The sequence below is a fragment of the Pipistrellus kuhlii genome, unplaced genomic scaffold (assembly GCF_014108245.1).
Source record: "Pipistrellus kuhlii isolate mPipKuh1 unplaced genomic scaffold, mPipKuh1.p scaffold_m20_p_3, whole genome shotgun sequence".
In the NCBI taxonomy this organism is placed as follows: Eukaryota; Metazoa; Chordata; class Mammalia; order Chiroptera; family Vespertilionidae; genus Pipistrellus; species Pipistrellus kuhlii.
In genome coordinates, this window is record NW_023425529.1 from 90,631,346 (window position 1) to 90,654,708 (window position 23,363).

General features: G+C 37.1%; 1 protein-coding gene across 11 annotated transcripts in view; it reads left to right on the forward strand.

The window, feature by feature from the left end:
- Nucleotides 1-23,363, forward strand: part of FRY (FRY microtubule binding protein) — a 459,465-nt gene that overhangs the window by 349,333 nt on the left and 86,769 nt on the right. For all 11 annotated transcript variants that reach the window (XM_036454766.2, XM_045588489.1, XM_045588490.1 and 8 more), the window contains 11 exons: nucleotides 5,023-5,173; nucleotides 5,696-5,799; nucleotides 6,655-6,840; nucleotides 9,328-9,526; nucleotides 11,190-11,311; nucleotides 14,330-14,517; nucleotides 15,583-15,677; nucleotides 17,149-17,756; nucleotides 18,967-19,064; nucleotides 19,443-19,613; nucleotides 22,588-22,728. In XM_036454766.2, the coding sequence (XP_036310659.1) occupies nucleotides 5,023-5,173; nucleotides 5,696-5,799; nucleotides 6,655-6,840; nucleotides 9,328-9,526; nucleotides 11,190-11,311; nucleotides 14,330-14,517; nucleotides 15,583-15,677; nucleotides 17,149-17,756; nucleotides 18,967-19,064; nucleotides 19,443-19,613; nucleotides 22,588-22,728 (2,063 nt within the window). The remainder of the gene's footprint in view (nucleotides 1-5,022; nucleotides 5,174-5,695; nucleotides 5,800-6,654; nucleotides 6,841-9,327; nucleotides 9,527-11,189; nucleotides 11,312-14,329; nucleotides 14,518-15,582; nucleotides 15,678-17,148; nucleotides 17,757-18,966; nucleotides 19,065-19,442; nucleotides 19,614-22,587; nucleotides 22,729-23,363) is intronic.

The following is a 23,363-nucleotide window of genomic DNA, read 5'->3' on the forward strand; positions in this document are numbered from 1 at the left end:
TTCACAATAGGCAGTCAAAAAAGAGCTTCTCACACACAAAAAAAGACTAAAGGAGTATATCACCACCAAGCATTCATTACAAGAAATGCTAAAGGGACTGCTATGAGAAGAAGAAACAGAGAGAGAAACCTCACCATACAGAATTAAAATGGCAATAAATAAGTATCTATCAATAATAATCCTAAATGTAAATGGATTAAATGATCTAATCAAAAGGTGTTGTACAGCTGAATAGATACAAAAACATGTATATGCTATTTATCAGAGACCCACCTCAAAACAAAAGACACATAGAGGATGAGAGTGAAGGGATGGAAAAAAAATTTCCATGCTAATGGAAAGTAAAATAAAAGCTGGAGTAACAATAATCATATCCCAACAAAATGCTGTCATAAGAATGAAGCCTTTAAAATGAAGGCTATCACAAGAGACAAAAAAGGTCACTACATAATACTAAAGGGATCAACCCAACAAGAGGATATAACCCTGGAAAACATATATGCACCCAAAAAAGGAGCACCTAAATATGTTAAAAAAAAAAAAAAAAAAAAATTCTAGAGGACTTTAAGGAGATGTTGACAACAATACAGTCATAATAGAGGAACTTTAATACCCTTCTTACTTCACTGGATAGATTTTCCAGACAAAACTTAAGAAAATAGTGACTCTAAAGGACACAGTGGATCAGATGGATTTAATTGACATTTATAGAACATATCACCCCAACGCAGCAGAATACATTCTTCTCAAGTGCACAAAGATAACAACATATTAGGACACAAAACAAGTCTCTACAAGTTCAAGAAGATTGAAATCATAGCTAGCATCTTCTGAGATCACGGTGGAATGAAATTAGAAATAAAACTACAGTAAAAACACTCAAAAACATTCAAACACATGGAAGCTAAATAGCATGTTACTAAACAATGAATGAGTTTCCAATGAGATCAAGAAAGAAATTTAAAAATTCCTGAAAACAAATAAAAATGAACACACAACAACCCAAAATCTCTGGGATACAGCAAAAGCAGTCCTGAGAGGGAAATTCATAGCACTACAGGCATACAACCAAAAAAAACAAAAAAATAGAAATAAACTAACCTTACAACTTAAAGGACTAGAAAAAGAACAAGACCAGCGTAAGTATAATAGAAGGAAGGAAATAATAAAGATTAGAGCAGAAATAAAGAATACAGAGAAATAAAAAACAATACAAAAAAAAATCAATGAAACCAAGAGCTGGCTCTTTGAAAAAATAAACAAAATTGGCTGAAGCTGGTTTGGCTCAGTAGTAGAGCGTCGGTCTGCAGACTGAAAGGTCCCAGGTTCAATTCCGGTCAGGGGCATGTATGTTGGTTGCGGGCACATCCCCGGTAGGGGGTGTGCAAGAGGCAGCTGGTCGATGTTTCTCTCTCATCGACGTTTATGGCTCTCTATCTCTCTCCCTTCCTCTCTGTAAAAAATCAATAAAATATATTTTTTTAAAAAGAATAAATAAAATTGATAAACCATTAGCCAAAATTATCATGAAATAAAAAGAGAGGACCCAAATAAGTAAAATCATAAACAAAAGTGGAGAAGTAACCACTGACTCCACAGAAATACAAAGGATTGTAAGATAATACCATGAACAGCTATATGCTGGACAATATCAATGAAATGGATAATATCTTAGAAAAATATAATCTCTCAAAACTGAATCAGGAGGAATTAGAAAACCTGAATAGGCTAATAACAATTGATGAAATAGAAGCAGTAATTAAAGATAAATAATAAAACCTCCCACCAAACAAAAGCTCAGGTCTGGATAGCTTCACAGGCGAGTTTTGCCAAACATTCGAAGAACTAACACCTATACTGCTCAAACTATTTCAGAAATACTAAGAGGAAGGAACACTTTTAAACTCTTTTTATAAGGCCAGAATTATCCTAATTCCAAAACCAGATAAAGACACTAAAAAGAAAGAGAATTATAGGTCAATATCCCTGATGAACATAGATGCTAAAATCCTCAATAAAATATTAGCAAATCACATCCAGCAATATATTAAAAAGATTATACACCATGATGAAGTGGGATATATTCCAGGGATGCAAGCTGGTACAATATTTGCAAACCAATACGTGCGATAAATCACATAAACAAATTGAAAGACACAAATCACATGATTATATCAATAGACTCAGAAAAAGCATTCTACAAAATCCTACACCCTTTTTTAATAAAAACTCTCAGCAAAGTGGGAATAGAGGGAGCATATCTCAACATGATAAAGACCATATATGACAAACCTGTAGCCAACATCATACTCAATAGGCAAAAACTAAAACCATTTCCCCTAAGAACAGGAACAAGACAGGGATTCCCTCTTTCACCACTTCTATTCAACATAGTACTGGAAGTGCTAACCACAGCAATCAGACAAGAAGAAGAAGCAAAAAGTATCCAAATTGGAAAAGAAGACTGTCATTATTCGCAGATGACATGATATAGTACATAGAAAACTCTAAAGATGCCATCAATAAACTACTAGACTTAACCAAAGAATTTGGCAACATAGCAGGATACAAAATTAACACCCAGAAACCTATGGCATTTCTATACACCAATAATGAACTCACAGAAAGAGAAACTAAAAAAAACAATCTCATTTACCATTGCACCAAAAACAATTAAGATACCTAGGAATAAACTTAACTAAGGTAGTAAAATACCTAAACTTGGAAAAATACTACAGGACATTGAAAAAATAGATAGGGGAAGATATAAACAAATGAAAGAATATACTAGGTTCATGGATTGGTAGAATCAACATCATTAAAATGTCCATACTACCCAAAGCAATCTATAGATTCAATGCAATCCCCATTAAGATACCAACAGCATATTTCACAGACCTAGTACAAACTCTCCAAAAAAAAATGTATATGGAAATAAAAAAAGACCTTGAATAGCCACAGTAATCCTGAGAAAGAAGAACAAAGTTGGAGGGATCACAATACCAGATACCAAGCTATATTACAAAGCCACTGTTCTCAGCATGGCCTGGTACTGGCACAAGAACAGACATATAGACCAATGGAACAGAACAGAGAACCCAGAAATCAACCTAAGCCAATATGCTCAATTAATATTTGACAAAGGAGGCAAGAGCATGCAAGGGAATCAAAACAGTCTCTTTAATAAGTGGTGTTGGGAAAATTGGACAGATAACATGAAAAAAAAAATGAAACTAGACCACCAACTTATACCATATACAAAATTAAACTCAGAATGGATAAAGGACTTAAACATAAGATGGGAAACCATAAAAATCTTAGAAGCACCCATAGGCATCAAAATAGCAGACATATGTAATAGCAGTATCTTTACCAATACAGCTCATAGGGCACCAATACAGCTCCTAGGGCAATGGAAACTCAAGAGAAAATAAACAAATAGGACTACATCAAAATAAAAAACTTCTGCACAGCAAAAGAAACCATCAACAAAACAATAAGAAAGCATGGGAGAATATATTTGCCAATGTTATCTCCGATAAGGGTCTAATCTAAATTAGACCCCTCAGCTATTATTACCCAAAATTTACAGGGAACTCATACAATTTAACAAAAGGAAGATAATCCAATAAAAAAAAATGGGTAAAGAACCAAATAGACACTTTTTGAAAGTAGACATACAGAAGTCCAAGAGACATATGAAAAAAATGCTCAGAGTCACTAATCATCCAAGAGATGCAAATCAAAATGACAATGAAATACCATCTGACACCTGTCAGGATGGCTATTATCAACAAATCAATAAACAAGTGCTGGAGAGGATGTGGAGAAAAAGGAACCCTCATGCCCTGCTTGTGTGAATGCAGACTGGTGCAGCCACTGTGGAGAACAGTATAGAGTTTCCTCAAAAAAAAATTAAAAATAGAATTCCCATTTGACCCAGTAATCCTAATTCTTTGAATATGTACCCAGGAATCAGAAACATCAATCAAAAGATATATGAAACCCTATGTTCATAGCAGCACCATTTACAATAAGATTTGGAAGCAGCCTAAGTGTCCATCAGCAGATGAGTGGATTAAAAACTGTTATACATCTACACAATGAAATACTCTGCTTCTGTAAAAAAAAAAAAAAAAAAGGAACTCACCATTTGCAACAGCATGGATGAGCCTGGAGAGCATTATGCTAAGTGAAATAAGCCAGAAGGAGAAAGATAAATACCACATGATCTCACCCATTTGTGGAATATAAAGAACAACATAAACTTATGGGGTTGGGGGGAGGAATAGAGCCAGAGGAAAAAATATTTTAGAATATAATAGAAGCAATCCTGTTACTTTTGTGATATTGTACTATGTTAGTACCATTTGGTAATATTATATTTAAAATCGGGTTTTTTTTCTTGAAATATTAAAAAAAAAAATCAATTAAAAACCTAAAAAAAAAAAAAAAAAAAAAAAAAAAGAATCAAGAACAAGGAAGTCATTATAGAGCCAGAGTTGGCATGGTGTCCAGATACTGGCTTAATGAGCATGCTGCTTATTGGTCAAGCAATGCATTTACAGGAACATGAAAGTTATCTAAATTTTGGTTTGCTGCCAAGGCACCCTAGGAAAGATCTGTTCTATCTTGGGCCTAGAAGTTTATATCAACACCATTAAATGAAAGACCAGCAGCTCAAAATCAGCAAAGCTGGTCCCACACAACCCACTCTCTCCTTGAAGTCAAATAGCCTTATGAAGATGCATTGAAAAGAATAAACATTCAATGTAAGACTATTCTGGAAACTGTACTCAGGATATATGTGACATCATATTTAATAATAATATGATGATGATTAAAGAAACCTATTCAAGTTATTCTAACTTATTTGATTGTATAATTTACACTCACCTAATAACATGCTTAGAAAATTATTTTTATGAGCATGAATTTGTAATATTCTTTCTAGAAACACTAAGTAGAGAAAACAAAATTACCTTCCTAAAGATAAAGCACACTGTCTTTCTCACCCTACAGATGACCCAATATCTCCCTACCTTGGATGGCTGTTAACTATCACAGAGACCAAGCAGCCGCAGCCCTTACCAATGCCTTCTACTGGGGGATGCTGGGCCCCTCTGGTTGACTACCTCCCAGAAACCATCACCCCTCGGGGGCCACTCCACAGGTGAGCAGCATGTACAGGTAGAGAGAAATGACCACTTAGTTTTGACTGGACCTTTTTCCCTAGAAGAACAGGGAAACCTGTTTCAAGTCCTATCAAATAAAATAAACTTTAAAATCAGAGGGATGCTGATTCATAACTTGAATTGCAGTTCTCAGCACATTGGTAGAGTTTGGTCAAATGTTAACCAATGTGTAAAGCTGCCTTGTCATACTTACTTGATATAGGTCTTCATTTTATAAGCATTTTAGATTGTAAGCAAGTTGAAAAGAGAACTCTTGTCTTCTCTTTCTCATCATGACTCAGCTATTATTACCTAGTAACAAGTATGTTATGTAATTAGCTCAACTGATGTTTATTCTTATGGAGCTCTGTACATTTTTAGAACTTCACTTCCCTGGGAGAAAGTTCTTACATAGTTCTTCAGCAAAGCTTATGTGTTGCATTTAATTGTGACTTAATGATCTAAACATGTATTTCCATTCTCTATAGAAGTTGTATTAACTTTGTCATTTCATTGATTAGGTGCAATATTGCTGTGATTTTTATGACTGAGATGGTGGTAGATCACAGTGTAAGAGAAGACTGGGCTCTTCACTTGCCATTATTACTTCATGCTGTCTTCTTAGGTAAGACTGGATCCAAGAGGAACTCTAGCCAATATGTCTAAACTCTGTGAAGGTAACCCAGAGAGTTTTCATTGTGCATAGACATCTGCTTTCCTGCTCTAAAATTCAGTTAACCAGGCATTGTTTAAAATGTTCCTATGACTACAATATAAGTTGTGTGGCACCTCACTTGTGCTATACCTATGAAGATATCTAAAACAAATTGGGCCTCTTTGAGAGTCTTTGTCTATATGTAAAAAATTCTTTAAATATATTTTATTGATTTCAGAGAAGAAGGGAGAGGGATAGATAAATAGAAACATCAATGATGAGAGAGAAACATTGATCCACTGCCTCCTGCATGCCCCTCACTGGGGATCGAGCCTGCAACCCAGGCATGTGCCCTCACCAGGAATCAAACCCTGACCTGGCTCATAGGTCGATGCTCAACCAGGCTAGATGTGATAAATTTAAAGCCATTAGACATAATTAGTGCATAGAGAGAAAGAATATAGAGCGCAGCAGGCCACATACTGAGATTGTAACCCAAGTTATAGAGCAAAAATGAGAAGAGGAACAACCATTCAGGGAGTTCAGTTATGGAAAGCCTCAAGAAGAAGGAATGCTAACAATATCAAGAGGTTAAGGGAAGTCCATCTATCATCACTTTATGAGAATATTTGATTTAAGGAATAAAATGCTTTATTTTTCCTAAACCCAATTCTTTATGTTAGTACTAGAAATAGTAACAAAGAAAATTAAACATTTTTTTTTTAAGATTTCCCTTCCCCCAGGTGTTAGGGAACATTTACTATCCCTGGAGTCTAAAAGAGATAAAAAATTGTTTTTACTAAAAGATTCCACATTTTGTTCCAGGGTTGGACCATTACCGGCCTGAAGTCTTTGAACACAGCAAAAATTTGCTACTTCACCTCTTGATAGCACTGTCCTGCAACAGCAGTTTCCATGCCATTGCCTCTGTGCTCCTGCAGACTCGAGAAATGGGGGAAACTAAAACTCTAACAGTACAGCCAGCTTATCAACCCGAGTATCTCTACACAGGTAACAAAAGGAGTGTGACTGAAAGCCCGAGACACAGTCATAGATTCAGAGACTACCGAAGGTGTCAGTGGGGCCCATTTTTCCATGCTCTAATGCTCTCACCCCCACCTTTCCAAGTAACAAAATAACAGCTCAATAAATAGGCACCACTTCACTGGATGTCAACTTGCCTCTCAAAATCCTTCTTTGTTATTGAATATTTTCATATGTTTTCCTTATTTTTATTACCATATTTTTCGGACCATAAGACGCACCAGTTTTTAGAGAAGAGAAATGAAGAAAAAAAGATTCTGAAACAAATAGTGTCCTAAAATATTTTATGTGCATTAAAACCCAACATCACAGTCATAAACACATGTAATCAACCCTGTAAAGTAAACAGCAGCATTTAGAACCATTTTAGAGCCGGGCAAGCACATAGAGACCACACAGAGCCGGGCAAGTAAAAAAACTTTTTTTTAAAGTATATGTGTAGGCTATATTTGGACCATAAGATGCAGGGACTTCTCCCCTCCCCCCCCCCCACTTCTGGGGGGGAAAAAGTGCGTCTTATGGTCCGAAAAATACGGTATGTTTCTGCTTTCATTAAATATGTTTCTATCAATAAATTGAAAATTTAAATGTCCATTGAACAAGAGCTTCTATCTAGAACCCTGAAAAATGAGAACACAGGAAACAGTGACTTTCTCCATCACCTTGCAAGTAGGTCATTGCCAAGGTGCCAGATATTTACTGCATTCCTTCTAGTTTCTCTGAAGGAATTGTCACTTGACTGACTTTTCTGGAAAGCATGAATGAATGCAAGTCTATTAAAAACCACTGCTGTTTTAAAACCAAATACTTCTTAGAAATGAGAACAGAAAGCATTAGCTGAGTCAAAAAAAAAAAATTACTCTCTTCTACTCAGCTGTTCATGAAAATTTTCCCAAAAGGGTTAACCAATGATTTTTATTTTGAATATTTTAAATATCTTAAAATGATGATGAACTAACAGAGTTCTCGGGCTACCTTTTTTACCTAGTTATTTTGTATATTACATTGGCATTGGACATGGTATGGCATTTCATACAATGTTACCATGTACTTTCTTTATAATCTTGAAATTGTACCTTTCATTCATCACGTATTCAGCACTGCCTTGTCTTATGAGAGATGTTAACATGTCTTTAGAAAACTAATATGAAGTCATTAACACTGAGGTAGAAGGACCATCATCATCATTAAATACTTTCAAATATATTTTCCATATTATTATTATAAGGTCTTTATATTGAACACACTACACTTGATTGAAATAATTCAGCAGCCTTTCAGAGACACAAAATTCTTTTTTCTTTAGATGCTCAATTTAAAAAATATGAAACATTCTGGCTGTTCTAACTCCCCAGGATAAAGATATTTTCCATTAAGCACATAATTTTAGGCTGAGAAGACTGTAATGTCTGTTAAGTTGTATCTCTCTGAGTGTGGCAGCTTTATATTCACTATCCCACTGATGCAGCATAAGTGATTGAGAGTGGAGATTTACAAAGCAAAACACAGAATCCATGGGCAAGACAAACAATAACTGGAATGATTGTATCTATACTTGAATTAGGTAAGTGCACAATAGATTTAGGAATAGTCTCCTTTACATAAATATTTATTGAAAACCTTGTTTCAATTGTAGCTACTTTCAAATCCACACTAAGAATTTGTGATAGAAATTGTCTTTATCTTATCATAATATAAAACTGAGGTACAGAGAAATCATACCAACTTCCTGAGATTTTACAGTAAATGGTAGAGATGATATTCAGACCCAGGCTCCTCACTCCTAATTCAAAACCCAGGCAAAACAAAAGTCAGACACATCAGAACTATGAACTTTTTATTATTTTTTTAAGTAGATGGAAATGTTTATAATTTTTCAAACCCATAACACATCTAGAGATGTAGAATGTTATCCAAATACAAAGTGGAAAAAATCACTAGTATTTTTTTATACCATATGGCTTTGACAAACATGATATATACTTTGTTAAAACAATTAACATACACAAAATATTTGTGGTTCCAGGCACATTTACTCAAAAACAAGATGTAAAACTTACTCATCATCCCTTATATAACTGATATCCTCAAAAATTATATCATTGTATCAGTCTAGTATCTAGGCATAACTTATTAACAGCAGTTAGGTACAGATGTAGAGTGGAACCCAAACACACAACTTCTTTTTCAGAAAGCATGAATTAAAACCTTAAAGTAGAAATATATTTATTAAATAGTAATTTTCTATTCTCCTATTACTAAATCACTCTGATTATACAGAGTGTAACCATTCCATAAGGAAAGAATATATGTCTCTTTTTAATCATAACTATAGCCAAAATAAAATGTTTTATGAAAAAAAAAATGAGATAACTGCATACTTCTGTATGCTCACCTCCTGACCTCGTTATGTGCCCTGCCCAGCGCACCCCCCTTGACCTTCTTCTCAACCAGGTGGCTTTGACTTTCTGAGGGAGGACCAGTCATCACCAGTGCCAGACTCGGGGCTGAGCTCCAGTTCCACCTCTTCCAGCATCAGTCTGGGAGGCAGCAGTGGGAACCTCCCACAGATGTCCCAAGAGGTAGAAGACGTAGACACCACTGCTGAAACAGATGAGAAGGCCAACAAGCTCATTGAGTTCCTGACAACCAGGTAAGGAGGGCAAGGAGACAAGCAGCTATTTTCAGGTGAGTTTTTTCAGAAAATTCCATCTTTCAAAACCACTCAGATGGTAGCGCCCCTCGGTGAGCATTGTTTTGTTCATCTATTAGAGCTGCCAGGATCTGGGAGCCCTGAAACTTGGCAAATAACCTCGCTCTGGAAGCCAAAGATATCAGCCACAGTGGACCCAGGAGCAGCTGCCAAGGGACCCAGAATCTGCTCATCTAGTCCAAAGAGTTTATAAATGGAAGTCAGAAATCAGAAACAGTAGGAAGCCTGATAGGAAATGAACCAAACAAATAATATATCAAAATCAAGAAAAAGTGGATAATCCCAATTTTTAGGTCTTCTGGTTCTTCTAATGAACAATTTCATTTCAGAATTTCTACTACCCCAAGGTCCTACATTTGTATAAAAGCATGCTCACATGTGAACTGGTGTGCTGTTGTGTTGGGAGTCTAGTCTCAATTTGTGTTATCTGATATTTCCCTTTTTTTTTTTCTTTTCTTTAACTAATGCACTAAATGGTGAAAAATAGAGCATTTTTTTCCTTTGTTAATAGTTCAGGGCATTCTGCATAGCTAGCTATCAGCTCCATGTGGGATTTAATGTTCAGGAAACAGGAAGAAACTGATGGTGCCCACACACAAGGTACTTCAGACACCTGAATACTTTGTTGTCATCTCTCACCATTGTCAATGCCATGTGTTGGGAAGGGTTTTCTCCAAAATTCTCACATCTGGCTCCATCCTATTCTTACTACCGAAAAACAAGTAAACAACAGAGGCCGTATCTTCAATGTGGTAATGCAGGAAACCACCACTTGTCAACACTGTCATGAGCATGCACCAAGGAACGCAGGAGGCAGGCAGATGGATCTTGAGTATCAGGGGCTTACGCTAGGCACTGATTATTTGTGTTGCAATAGTGGTGGTTCAAAGCAATCTCCTGACCTGATAGCCTCCAAGTAAATGTTTACTGGGCCTTACTGATCTTTACTGTCCTTTGAGACTGTCTGTCTGCTACTTGTCTGCCATGCTTTACTGAGGGCAAGATGTGTATCTAAAATGAATAAAAAGCTGACAAGGCCAGGACACGGTGTATCTCTTCAAGAGAGAGGCTCCACCTAGCCCCGCACCTTAATAATTCATATTTTTGTCTAGCATTTTCATTTGTGTGTTGGTCCCTCCTTCAGCTCCTGAAACTTGCTGTCAGGTCATGGCAGGTTCCACAGTATTCGGCAACCTACTGATGTGATCCTGATAAAAGCATTATCTTCCCAAATACTGAATGTGCAAATTGAGTCTGTGTCTACATCTACATTTTATTTACAACTGTATATGTTGTTTTATTTAACATGCATCTATGGAACATCTATCATATGACAAACACTGTTCTGGTGAATTGAAAGGTTTTTGTTTCGTGATTAAATGTTGTGAGGTTTTGGTTTTGTGAATAAAATTTTTTTTAAAAAGTGTGTCTATAAATTAGCCAGATCTGTTTGGGTATGTTCATAAACCTTATAAGACTGAAATTTTCCCCCAAATTAGTGAAACTTTAAATATATATATTGTGCCTTTGGAATTAGAACTGCGTAGATGGTTTTCAAAGTGCAAAGTGACCGCTGTGTTTTTGACACTGTGTTTTGTTCCAGGGCATTTGGTCCACTTTGGTGCCATGAAGACATCACGCCCAGAAATCAAAATTCAAAGAGTGCCGAACAACTCACAAATTTTCTACGGCACATTTTGTCCGTATTTAAAGATTCTAAATCAGGTACTTCATCCTGTTTCCCCAAAACCCTTCCACTTTCAGGACTTTTTTATAATTGAGCTCATTCTTCACCTATATGACTACACTATAGATCATCTATAGTATAAGTCAGAATTTATACTATATACGTATATCGCACTATATATATATGATATATGACATCAATGATATATATTGTATATATTTCTAACTTTTGGCACCTATAGCAGAAGACTATTCATAGAAGAGTTTTGAAATTTATTTCAGATGTGTCTGACTGATACTGTCATGTATATTTGCATTATACTCTATCAAATAACATCCCCAAAGTCAACGTTCTCCTCACTTCATTCCCTCACTAGAATTAACTATGTCCACAATATTAATTTTATTTAAAGAAATCCATGAGAACTAATTCTTATTGATTTGGCATAGACTCAACTATGAGAAGTAGTCAGCCTTCAAACTGGTTTTTTAAAAAAGAATTTTGTGATAAAATGTTTTATACTTTAAAAATAGTTGCTAACAGCCGGGACCGGTTTGGCTCAATGGATAGAGTATCGGCTTGGGGACTGAAGGGTCCCGGGTTCGATTCCGGTCAGGGGCATGTGCCTTGGTTGCGGGCATATCCCCAGTGGGGGGTGTGCAGGAGGCAGCTGATCGATGACTCTCTCTCATCGATGTTTCTAACTCTCTATCTCTCTCCCTTCCTCTCTGTACAAAATCAATAAAATATATATTTTTTTAAAAATAGTTGCTAACAATTCTATTGAATATTCTAAATCCAGTGTGATTTTTAGTTAGACTATAAAAGCATCATATTGAAGCTATTAGCTAAATTCCACTTGAATTCAAGTTGGCTGGGGCTGATCTGTGTGTGAAATTTAAATGGGGTCTTTCAGCTCAATGCAATGACTGTTCCTACCTTTGTCATGTACCTGGCTGAACACACTAACTATGGCTTACTGGCTTCTTAGCTGCTCTGATAATTAACACGTGTCACAATTTGAAACATTCTAGATTAGCCACATCTCTTTTTGTTATCAGTGGATAGTTGTTTTTAAAAGCAAAAATAATAATAATGACAGAGAATCATTACAGGAATAGGATGACCTAGACTTCCAGTCTTGAGTTTCCCCTTGGGAATTTCTTTGAAATATGAAGACCTCTTCTATTGGTATTTTCCCCATTTAAACGTTACTTTAAATTGCACATAGCACGAAATTTACTGCTATATGTGAACTATTTATTTGTCTAAAACCCTTAACTGTATGACCTTGATAAAAATGAGAAGACATATGAATGCCTTGCACTGTATTCTTGGCAGGTGTATTTTCACACCTTACCCAATATATTCTTACCCACTAAAATTTCCTTCTACATTGCTGCTCTCTGCCTATTTCTGCTATAGCACAATAAAATGTATTCTTGGAAATGTATTAGTCAGGGTAGCATAGCTGCTGAAGCAAACACGTCCCAGAGCTCAAACACTTAACATAAGTGGTTATTTCTGGATCACAACAATTCAGTGTGGATGTTGGACAGGAGGCCTTCCACCTGGTGGTCAGAGACTCTCCGTCATGTGGCTCTGCTACCTGGAGGAGGAAGAGAGAGTGAGGGATTAAGCAGAGAAGTTCACATCCCTGTCAAGTGCTTCTTCCCACATTCCACTGGCTAGAACTCAGGTACAAGGTCACACCTAACTGCAAGGAAGGCTGGAAGGTGTAGATTCATGTGTACCAGGGAGATGCCACACACTAAATAGGTTTTCTTAAAAGCCATTGTCATATGCGTAGTGGAGTCTGCAGTCCTCCTGGAAAGGACTTTTGTTTAGTCTTTAGCTCATGATAATTTAAATAAGATTCTGTTCCACTGCCAGGGAGCTAGCCTCTCTATAAAAATGGTTTTAATTAAAAACAACAACACACAAACAAACATGTTTTGAAAAACAAAATAAAGACATAAAGAACAGTTTTGAAACATGACCCATTCATAAGTTGTGACATGTTTCTGGGTTTAACTCTGCATTTCTAACCCTGGATTTCCTTGAGTCCATTTCCCAGGGCCCCTCGTTCACTTTGCAGGAACATTTTTTTATATTGTCAACATGCCCCTGGGGTCAAGCAGCCAAGCAAAACTAAGAAGGATAACAATGAATAATCCCTCCTGTCCCACTTCCACGTCACCATCAAACGTGCCACAGAGCTCTCCAGGTCATGGAAACAGCTAAAATCACTGTTTATATCATGTGCTCTAACTCTTGCAGAGAGGCAGGGTCCTTGTACAAGGTAATAGCCCAGGCATTAATTGTTAACTTTCCCTCACATTTTAATTTTCAACTGGTCAAATGGTTTTCTGATGACTAAGATTCCCTCCATGTTATTGAAAGAACACATATTCTGGTGGAGGTCTACTTTGGCTGCCTTTACTGCACTGCCTCATTTCTATATCTGAGTACTTACAGACCGTGCTGAGGAGCAAAGACTTGGGTCCAGGCCTCAGTTATATTCAGACTTGACTAGATTCACTAATAGCTTCCTCTAAATACATAAGTACTCAGAACATTTATTTCTAACAAATTGTGTTATTGAAAAAAAGGAGTGAAAATGTTTCATGTAAAAAGTATAATAGTACAGTACAATAATGTGGAAAAATAGCAGGGTGATCAATAGCAATACACTTGTGAACACGTATGTGTCCCACACTGTACTAAGCACTTTTATTTAAAGTTGTTTAATTTCCACAAAACTTCTATGAGATAGATGCTTTTATTCATAAGTTAAAGATAAGGAAATAGTCAATAGAGAATAAGTTTCTGAGACTGAAAACTTCTAGTTCAAAATCAGAACCATCTTTTCCTACTACACTATACCCCTTAAGATTTATTAAAATTTAGGGTTTTTTTAATTGTTAGTTTTTAAATAAGTACCACCAGGACATAGTTCTGTACAGTGAACCTGTTTCAAACCTTCAGATAACTACTGTTGCCCCAGACTTTGCAGAATGACAGCTGATCTGGTCTCTGGCCTCTTGGTGCCCTAGGTTTCCGTCTGGAGCAACACTTGAGTGAGGTTGCATTGCAGACAGCCCTGGCAAGTTCTTCAAGGCACTATGCCTGTCGGTCCTTCCAGATATTCCGGGCAATCAAACAACCTCTGTCAGCGCATGCCTTGTCTGACCTTCTCTCCAGACTGGTGGAGGTGATTGGAGAACATGGCGATGAGATTCAGGTAGGGAAGGAAAGAACACCAAATACGTCCTGTTTCTCTCATTTTAAAGAGAAGGAACTAACGACTTTCTCAAAAACCTTGACTCTCTTGCCAATTATTCCAGCCCTGTGGACATGTACAATTCAAATTTTAGAGGTTGGCTTTTATATTTACAAAAGTCATTCCCAGAAGTATTGTACTAGAAACTCCACATATATCATCTGTTTATTTAAACTAACATCTGAACATTCTTTGGTGGCTCTTCTTTGTTGTTTTGTTGTTGGGTTTTTGTTTTGTTTGGTTTTTTGGTTTTTTTGTTTGTTTGTTTGTTTGTTTTTGGTAGAGGACAGGAAAATTAGGTGTTGTTTTGTCATTTTTTCACAAGCAAAGGACATAGTTGTGCAATCCCCCCACTGGAGGAGATCTCCGTTGTACCTGTGTAAAGTACTACATTTCTCTGTTTGATCATCCTTCAGGAAACTGGGAGAGCTGAAGAAGTAAGGGAGGGAGTAGATGCCACAAGAAGACCGTCTAGGTAGAGCCCAGAGATGGGGGCCTGGGCAGGTTGAAGCCAAGAGCATTACCTGCTCTGTAACTTGGACCAAGCCTTCTTTTCCATCAGAAACTTGCCTGCATCTATTGAGGCCTGCATGCCTATAGACCCTAGCTTATTTTCCTCCTCCTGGCCATGAGAAGGGCTGTTTAAAATGCCATTAAGGCACAGCCATTGCATACATCTCTTAATCTCTGCCTTCAGACATTGCAACTCTATATTTCAAAGGCCTACCATGTGTCTGATATCTTCAGCCTTGTCCCCTCCCTGTTAGATTTCAAATGAGATTGCTCTGTGGAGGAGCTCAGACCTAGGAAAATAAATCTTTATAATTATCTTCTGACTCCTGAGCAAGCTAAATTCCTCAGTGGCCCTTAAAATTTGTTTTAAACTTTGTAAATTAAAGTAATAATAACTTTCTAGCTTTTAATGATATTAAAATTACTTTAATAAAGTTTGCATTCATTAAACTTATGTACAAAAAGTTAACAGCAGCTACAAGCTGTCCAAAATGTTGTCTCTGTGTTTGGCAGGGTTACGTAATGGAAGCACTCCTGACTTTGGAAGCTGCCGTGGATAACTTGTCTGACTGCTTGAAGAACAGTGATCTCTTAACTGTATTATCTCGGTGAGAACCAGCTTAATGGCATTTGAAATCAAATATACTGTACTAAATATTTGGGAGATGCCCAGACTTTGGGCAAAGTCCAAAAAATAAATCTAGTTTTTGAAATCTATTGATGACCTGAAAGAGTATGTATGACATTTTCTTAAGTTAAAAAAAAAAAAGGGGGGGGGGAGGGACAGGTATCTCTCTCTCTTCTCTCTCTCTCTCTCTCTCTCTCTCTCTCTCTCTCTCTCTCTCTCTCTCTCACACACACACACACACACACACACACACAAATTATAAAAGGATTTTAAAACACCAGGAAGATAGATAGCAAATGCTATCTCTGATAAATAATACAAATAATGATTTTTCACTTTCTTTTATGTCTTTTAGTGTTTTTTCAAATTTTATATAATATTTCCTATTGCATTGTGAATAGAAACTAAAACTAAATGTTATTTTAAATGAATATGCACAAAACTTCATCTGAACCATTACTATAAAAACAGTTGATTTTACTTGCAGAATTTCTACCTTAGGATCTTTCTTTTTTAATTCCTTTGTTCCTGAAAGAGTTTAATAACCAGTTTCAGATCATTCACAATTCCATATTCTGCTCGTATCATTGAGTTCCCCTTGTGCTTTGAAACTGGGTCAATAACTTTATATCTCATTAGGCCTTGTTTCATTGTTAAGTAGAGCATTTTTTATGGATAGGTAAACCTAATGTGATTACTAATATAATACATATGTTAATACAGCTTCATATAAATCAGTAAAATTTACCAAGATGTTGATAGTTTTACATTTTCAGCCTGAAATAAGCTTTGAAATCATTTTTCATAAATTTTAAGTACAAAAAAGTTCATCAATCATCAATCTTGTTTATCTTTTCAAAGACCAGCTCTTGAATTTATTGATCTTTTATACTGTTGTTTTTTTTTAGTCTCTGTGTTTATTTCCACTCTGTTCTTTATTATATTCTTCCTTCTACTTTCTCTGAGTTTTTCTTACTGTTCTCTTTCATTTAGTTGTAGGGTTAGGTAGTTTACTGGTTCTTTTTCTTGTTTCTTGAGTTGACCTATAGTGCTATGAACTACCCTCTCAGAACTGCTGTTGTGTATCCTGTAGGGTTTATTGTGTGTTCATTTTTATTTGTTTCCAAGAAGTTTTTAATTTCTCATTTTGTCTCTCATAAACCATCTATTATTTAATAACATGCTCTTCAGCCTCCAAATGTTTTTTTGAGTTTTTTATTGTAGTTTATCTCTAACTTCATGCTATTGTGATCTGAGAAAAAGCTTCATATTATATCAATCTTCTTGAACTTGTATAGACTTGTTTTTTGTCCTAATGTGTGGTCTATCTTTGAGAATGTTCCATGTATACTTGAGAAGAATGTATATTCTGTTGTTTTGGGGTTAAAGGATCTATAAATTTTTATTAGGTCCATCTGATCTAGTGTGAACATTTTTATTTTTATACCCAGTTCTTCATCACCAGATTTAAGCTCTAGCAGTAAACTTACAGCAAGCAGAAAGAGCACAGGACAACTAAATGTGAACTCTGGAACAGGTAGTGGCAGCACAGCAACTGCAGAACGGAGCCGGCATCAGAGAAGCTTCTCTGTACCCAAGAAATTTGGTGTTATCGACCGATCCTCAGACCCACCTCGCAGTGCCACACTGGACAGAATTCAGGCTTGTACCCAGCAAGGTCTCTCCTCTAAAACCAGAAGCTCATCCTCCATGAAGGACAGCCTCACAGACCCATCACACATAAACCATCCAACCAACCTGTTGGCCACCATCTTTTGGGTCACAGTGGCCTTGATGGAATCTGATTTTGAGTTTGAATACCTCATGGCCTTAAGGCTGTTGAACAGACTTCTGGCTCACATGCCACTCGATAAAGCTGAGAATCGAGAAAAACTTGAGAAACTCCATGCACAGCTCAAGTGGTCAGACTTCTCAGGGTTACAGCAGCTGCTGCTGAAAGGGTTCACCTCCATCACTACCATAGACCTGACCCAGCAGCTTTTCAGTTTGCTGACACCAGTGTCCAGAATATCCATGGTGGACTCATCCCAAGCCATCGGTAAAGGAAATGCATTCCCTATCTTACAAGTTTGGTATAGATCCATGTCTAGCTAATAAGAAATCATGGGCTTACAGCTCTTCTTAGAAATGGTTTGTTGGGAATAGTTTGTTTTATCTTTTAAATTTTTATATAATGTAAGTCATAACTATTTATATTTTAGAAGGTATTTTTAAGGCAATAATATAAAAGGGGGCAGAAGAAATATATATTTGCTTTTGGAAATTTCTTTATTATTTCTACATCAAACTGCAGATACTATCGTTTATTCCATTGCTCTTGTACAGATATTATTTCCCTTTTTTTAAACTCCTAAATCTTTTCTTTTTCTTAGATTTTCTTTTCCTCTTGATAACTTTCTTGAATTAAGCCAAATCAACAAATTAAAATTTTAAATGTTTTTATTGATTTTAGAGAAAGATGAAGGGAGAAAGAGAGAAAATAAAAAACATTGATCAGCTGCCTCCTGCACACCCCTACTGGGGATAGAGCCTGCAACTCAAGCTTGTGCTCCGCCTGGGAATCGAACAGGCAACCTTTCTGTGCATGGGATGATGCTCAACCAACAAGCCACAATGGCCATTGCAACAGACTGGATTTTTTTTTTAAATATATTTTATTGATTTTTTACAGAGAGGAAGGGAGAGAGAGAGAGAGCTAGAAACGTCAATGAGAGAGAAACATCGACCAGCTGCCTCTTGCACACCCCCTACTGGGGATGTGCCCGCAATCAACGTACATGCCCTTGACCGGAATCGAACCCGGGACACTTCAGTCTGCAGACCAACGCTCTACCACTGAGCCAAACCAGTTTCGGCCAGACTGGATTTTTAATAGTATGGAATGTGGCCCAGGATTTATTTCATGGAGCTAGAGATTATCACGGTGGTACTAAGCGAATCCTCTTCATTTTAAAGAGCCTTTTTTATTACATGAATGAAACTTAAATGATTCGCCTAGGTCCTCTTATACAAGTTTCCCCTAAACTATGTTTTCTGATAAAATTTCAAACCAGGGTTTCCATTCATTTTATTCTTCTTCTTAAATTTTTGGTTGTACATTTTTTGTGGATTTTGCTAGATCACATTAAAGCTGCTTCAAAAGACTTTATTTGCATGGCCTCAAAATAAAATCTGTAATATGCTTTTCCACTGTTAATAGCGAAAATGCACCATATTCATCCATCTCCATTATATCCTCTCTAACCCAGGGTTTCCTTTGAATGTCCTGTGTCTCCTGCCCCAGCTGATTCAGCACTTTGAAAACCCAAATCAGTTCTGTAAGGATATAGCCGACAGGATTGCTCAGGTATGGCTTACATTTCTGCTCAGACACCCATTCAGACCTCCCAGAAGGCCCACTATTGGACAGAAAGTACCAGGCTTGGACATGGCAATGAGTTTCATAAAACCTGAAAATAATAACTGATAGTGCTCATCATTAACTTCCTGGGTGGCTGATACATACTTTCTTTTGATCCCATTATTGAAAAAGCAGGTAGAAAGAATTTGAAAATATTATATTACTAAGATAAGCACTTCCACAGACTATAAAAAAAATGTGTGTGTGTGTGTGTGTGTGTGTGTGTGTGTATTTTCCTGACTGCTGGGACTGATACTGAAATTGCTGACATTTCTTCCTATTCATCAGGCCATTCTATCCCTGATTGATTTTCCTCTTCTTAAGGTTTGTTTGGAAGAGAAGAATCCCAAACTTTCCAATCTTGCACATGTCATGACTCTTTATAAAACACACAGCTACACGAGGGACTCTGCCACCTGGGTCAGCGTGGTCTGCCGGTACCTTCATGAAGCATATGCTGACATCACCTTGAACATGGTTACCTACCTGGCAGAGGTAAGCTCTTCAATTAAGGATAAAATTTATAGTTTCCCTGGATAAAATATTTATATGAAACTGATAATAAGACTTCATTTATTCCTTCTATGTTGTAATTATTTTAAATTCTTACAACAACTAGTGATATATATATATATATATATATATATATATATATATGGCTAAGCGACCTTCCAACTATCCAACCAATAGCTATGATGCGCACTGACCACCAGAGGGCAGACGCTCAACACAGGAGCTGCCAAGCTGTGGTGACTTGGCAGCAGTGGTTCTCGGGTGACGCACCCCAGAACCAGAGAGGAGGGAGCCCAATTCCAGGATGTGTCACCCAAGAACTCCCCTCTCACAATCCGGGACCCCTCATGGGGTATCAGAGAGCTGATTTAGGCCCAATCTCTGCAGGCCAGGCTGAGGGACCCTGCTCACTCCACAGATGCCCTTCAAGCTGCAGCACCACCCCATGGATGACCAGGGAGGGACCTCAAGAGGTTTGGCCCATCTCACCCAGTTCCACCCCACCAGCCACCTTCTAATTAATTTCCCTTCAATGAGCACAAATCCATGTACTGGGCACTACTTATTATAATAAAGAATATAGATGCCCCCCAGCTTAAATTCATCTTATTGCACTAACATCTGTCAGCACATGACAACAAGAAAACTTTATCCTAATTACTTTCAGTGATCAATCTTATTTAAGAAGTCAGAATGTGGTTTGATATGTTTAATGGTGTTTCCTCTGAACTAGTTCACAAAGCATTTTAAAATAAACTTTTTTATCTTCACCTCTTATGTTTGCTTTTAAAAATGGAATGGGATTTTTGTCCTCTTACAAATATATTTCTACTCTGACTTTGGTGTACATTGGTGCTAAGAATACACAGTATAGGGGACAAGGGATGACATGTATTCGATTTAGCATCTCCAGTGCACAAGGTCAGGAATTCTGTGAGGAAATGACTGAGAGCAGCTCCTTGTTTAGCATTTTCAGTATTGCTTTTCATTTGGGAACATGCATTTGTACTTCTGGCAGGGTCTTGTCAGAAGTGGTGAGGACACCCATTCTAATTTTAGTTATGTCACCCACTCAGAGTCCAGATAGGTTAAAGAATCAATCACTTTCTGAAAGACTCCATAGGACTGAAGGCCTCTGCCTAGAAGAGGGTAATTGCTCCATCATTTATTGTTAGTCCTGCAGAATTTTGATTTGTGATATGTGTCCAAAATATGTAATCTGTACTCAGCTGTCAACAACCCTGATTTCCTCCCATCCCTGGCACTCATAAGTGCCACCTGGCTGCTTCTGATTATCAGCTTGGTCACATCTGACCCCACAAGAGTTACTAAACTAGCACATGCACTCCTCAGATTGCAGGAGTACAGGATAGCCCATGCAAATGCTCTGCTTACAAAGGCAGGTGGTGCCTATCTTTACAAAGGTGACATGTGAAGTAGAAAGGAGGCAAACTTGTTTAGATTGTTAGACATAAAAGTTTTAAAAATATAAAATAGATGTGATAGATCCATACAAAAGAATATTAAGATTTTAAAATGAATGAAATACTGACACCTGCTACAGCATAAATGAACCTTGAAACCATTATAGTCAGTTAAATAAGCCAGGCACAAAAGGACAAATATTAAATAATTCCACTTATATGAAGTACATAGAAAAGGCAAATTTATAGAGACAGAAAGTAGAATAGTGGTTACCAGAAGTTGGAGCCAGGAATTGATGAAGAGTTACTGTTTTATAGTTTCAATTTGGGATGGTGAACAAATTTTGGGAATAAATTGTGGTGATGGCTGCACAACAAAGTGAATGTACTAATGCCACTAAATTGTGCACTTAAAAATAGTTAAAATGGTGTTATATATATTTTTATTACAATAAAAAATAAGTAGCCCTGACCAGTGTACCTCAGTGTTATCCCATGCACTGGAGGATTACTGATTTGATTCCCTATCAGGGCACATGCCTAGGTAGCGGGTTTGGTACCAAGCCAGAGTACATATGGAAAGTAATCAATCAATGTTTCTCTCTCACATCAATGTTTCTCTTTCTTTCGCTCCCTTCCTCCTAAAATCAATGAAAACCATATCCACAGGTGAGGATTTTAATAAGTAAAAATGGATTGCCTAATTTTTTCAGCCCTTATCACAAATTGTCACCAACATTTTTATTATGAATTTAGCACCCCACCATTTATAACATAATAATTTCTATTACTCACATGTTCATGTACATACATATAACTTTATGTAGTTGTGGTCAGTTCCATTGAACTTGCTCTGGTCAATGAGCATTAACTCTGTGTGTATGTCTATGTGCTGACATAGATCACCTGGTGTCACTCTGAAAAACTGTGGAATTCTATCAGGTTAATGTAATATAATTTGCTTAACCCATCTCCTTTTGTTGCTTGTGTTCATTTTTTTTTTTCTATTACAAGTGGTCCTTTTATGTAGACTTTTTATCAGATCATATTTGGATAATTTCTTCTGGGTCTAGAGTGTGGGTAAGCAGATTCAGGGCCAAAAGTGCCCCAGCAGCAACCTAACCCATGCCGATTCAGTGAGGAATTGGCCTCCCTCCTCCCTCCTCTCTGGGTCTGGGGTGTGGGTGAAGCAGACTCAGGGCTGACAGTGACCCAGCAGCAACCTAACCCATGGCTGATTCCATGAGGAATTGAGCTCCCTCTTCTACTGGTTTGAGCATCTGCCCCCTGGTGGTCATTGCACATCATAGCTACCAGGTGAACAGTTGAATAGTCAGACAGTCACTTAGGCTTTTATATATATAGATATTCGGATCTGTCTATATGACTTTTGATAATATCTTAATTTCTTCAGTAGTTAGGATTTTTTCCTCTTGTGGAAATGTGCAATCATAAAAGAATTGGGAAAGGTTGGTGCTTCTGTGTGAAAATCTGGCGACAAACCAACTGAGGCTGTGCCTTGCCTCCCATAGTTGCTGGAGAAAGGCCTCCCAAGCATGCAGCAGCCCCTTCTCCAGGTCATCTACAGCCTGCTCAGCTACATGGACCTTTCAGTTGTTCCTGTAAAGCAGTTTAACGTGGAAGTTCTGAAGACCATTGAGAAATATGTGCAAGTGAGTATTTAAATAACTACACTATGAACCAGGGAGTCATTACAGAACTGAGGACTTGCATGTAGCTTGCACTTGCCACCCATACACTGAGACAGTAAAGAGTGATAGATGACCACACCATAATTGGCACACTGAGAAGATAGACAGGACCAAGCCCTGATTAGTTTCTTCAAAGGACACACTTATGCCTCTTAGGTTTTATGGGTTGGATATTAAAAGCACACACCTGTCTGGAAGGGCAGAGCCAAGGAGAAAGGGAGAAAGAACTTGCATGTCCCTGGTTCTGGACCAGGTGTTTTAACATGCAAAGAGTGAATTCAGTGGTTCAAATTAAAATTGAGGGAACTAAGGTTAAGTAACTTATATAAATGTACTTGAAAATACTACAGCAAATAAACCAAAGAAAATGTTGGGATAAATAAATCAAAATGATTAAATGTACATGGGGGTTCATTTTACTGGTCTCTCTGTTTTGTGTACATTTGAATATGTCTATAGTCTTTTAAAAAAATTTTAAGACTACATTCTTCCACCATACACACAAATAAACTCAAAATGGATTAATGACTTAAATGTAAGACTCAAAACCATAAAACTCCTAGGAGAAAACATAAGCAGTAAAATCTCAGATGTTT